Source organism: Chaetura pelagica, unplaced genomic scaffold (genome assembly GCF_000747805.2).
Source record: "Chaetura pelagica isolate M959 unplaced genomic scaffold, ChaPel_1.0 C11209694, whole genome shotgun sequence".
Taxonomy (NCBI): domain Eukaryota; kingdom Metazoa; phylum Chordata; class Aves; order Apodiformes; family Apodidae; genus Chaetura; species Chaetura pelagica.
In genome coordinates this window covers 1-954 of record NW_009965980.1, presented here as the reverse complement: position 1 = coordinate 954, position 954 = coordinate 1, and the positions used below count along the sequence as shown (strand labels likewise).

General features: G+C 51.3%; 1 gene segment (V, D, J or C); it reads right to left on the bottom strand.

Moving 5' to 3' along the window:
- Positions 1 to 417: 417 nt before the first annotated feature.
- LOC104395949 lies at positions 418 to 782 on the bottom strand (the record flags this gene model as incomplete). The annotated part of the segment is given in 1 exon segment: positions 418 to 782. A coding segment is annotated over 1 exon segment (365 nt), but the record flags the coding sequence as incomplete, so codon positions are not given.
- Positions 783 to 954: the final 172 nt, after the last annotated feature.

The following is a 954-nucleotide window of genomic DNA, read 5'->3' as shown; positions in this document are numbered from 1 at the left end:
GGGGTCCTGAGGGGCATCAGTGTTCTGAGCAGTTGTCACCACCATAATCATTAAGATGAGGGCAACACAGTGATGAGTATCACCAGTACCCCTATTGTGACCTGGATCTACAGTCTCCCAGGCTAGATCTTCAGCGCAAATATCTTCCTCCTGTGCCATCAGCTTCCTTGTTGCTAGCTCAGACTGTGTTTGGGAAAGTATCTACATCCAGCAAAGACCATTCAGCTGTGGTTACCATCACCCACAGGAGGGCTCCTGTTCCTCAGCACAGGGCATGATACCAGCTGCGCTGCAGTGCACTGCGCTTCTTGGCTGTTCTCTTTGTTGTTACTTGCACACTCAGCGCAAACCTGTGGGTGTGTTTTAGAGGCAGGAGGGTGCAGTGGTGGTTCTCTGAGTTTGAGAGAAAGCCTGGCACTAGGAGAACAGGCAGCTTCCTGTACAGGCTGGCAGTGCTCTCTTAGTGCCGTGGGACTGCCACGTAGCACAGTAGTAGGTACCTTCATCATTGGAGTCGATGTTTTTGACTGAGAAAGTGCAGATGTTTGGATCTTTCTTCGAAGAGTGATACTTGGCTCTGTAGGAACTTTCAGAATAAGAAGGCTGTCCTGTGCTGATGAACAGAATCCATTCAGGGGCTCTGGAGGGTATGTGTCGGTACCAGTGTATATACGCAGACTGGAAGTCCGATAGCCCCTCGACTGTACACTCCAGATATGCAGTTTTTGTTTCCCCTCTGGTAATAGATACTTGCTGCTTCAGAACCACTTGTGCTTGTCCATCTAGAAAGGAGAGAAAACATAACACTCTTAGCCTGCCATTTATTCACACAGGCAGGCAGGGGAGGCCTCCTGCTGCTGCCCCATGCTGGGCCATGGTGATGAGGGGAACCTACAGGACCAGGCTGCAGCCAGGAGCAGGAGCAGCAGCATCCTGAGGGCTCTTGGGCTCTCT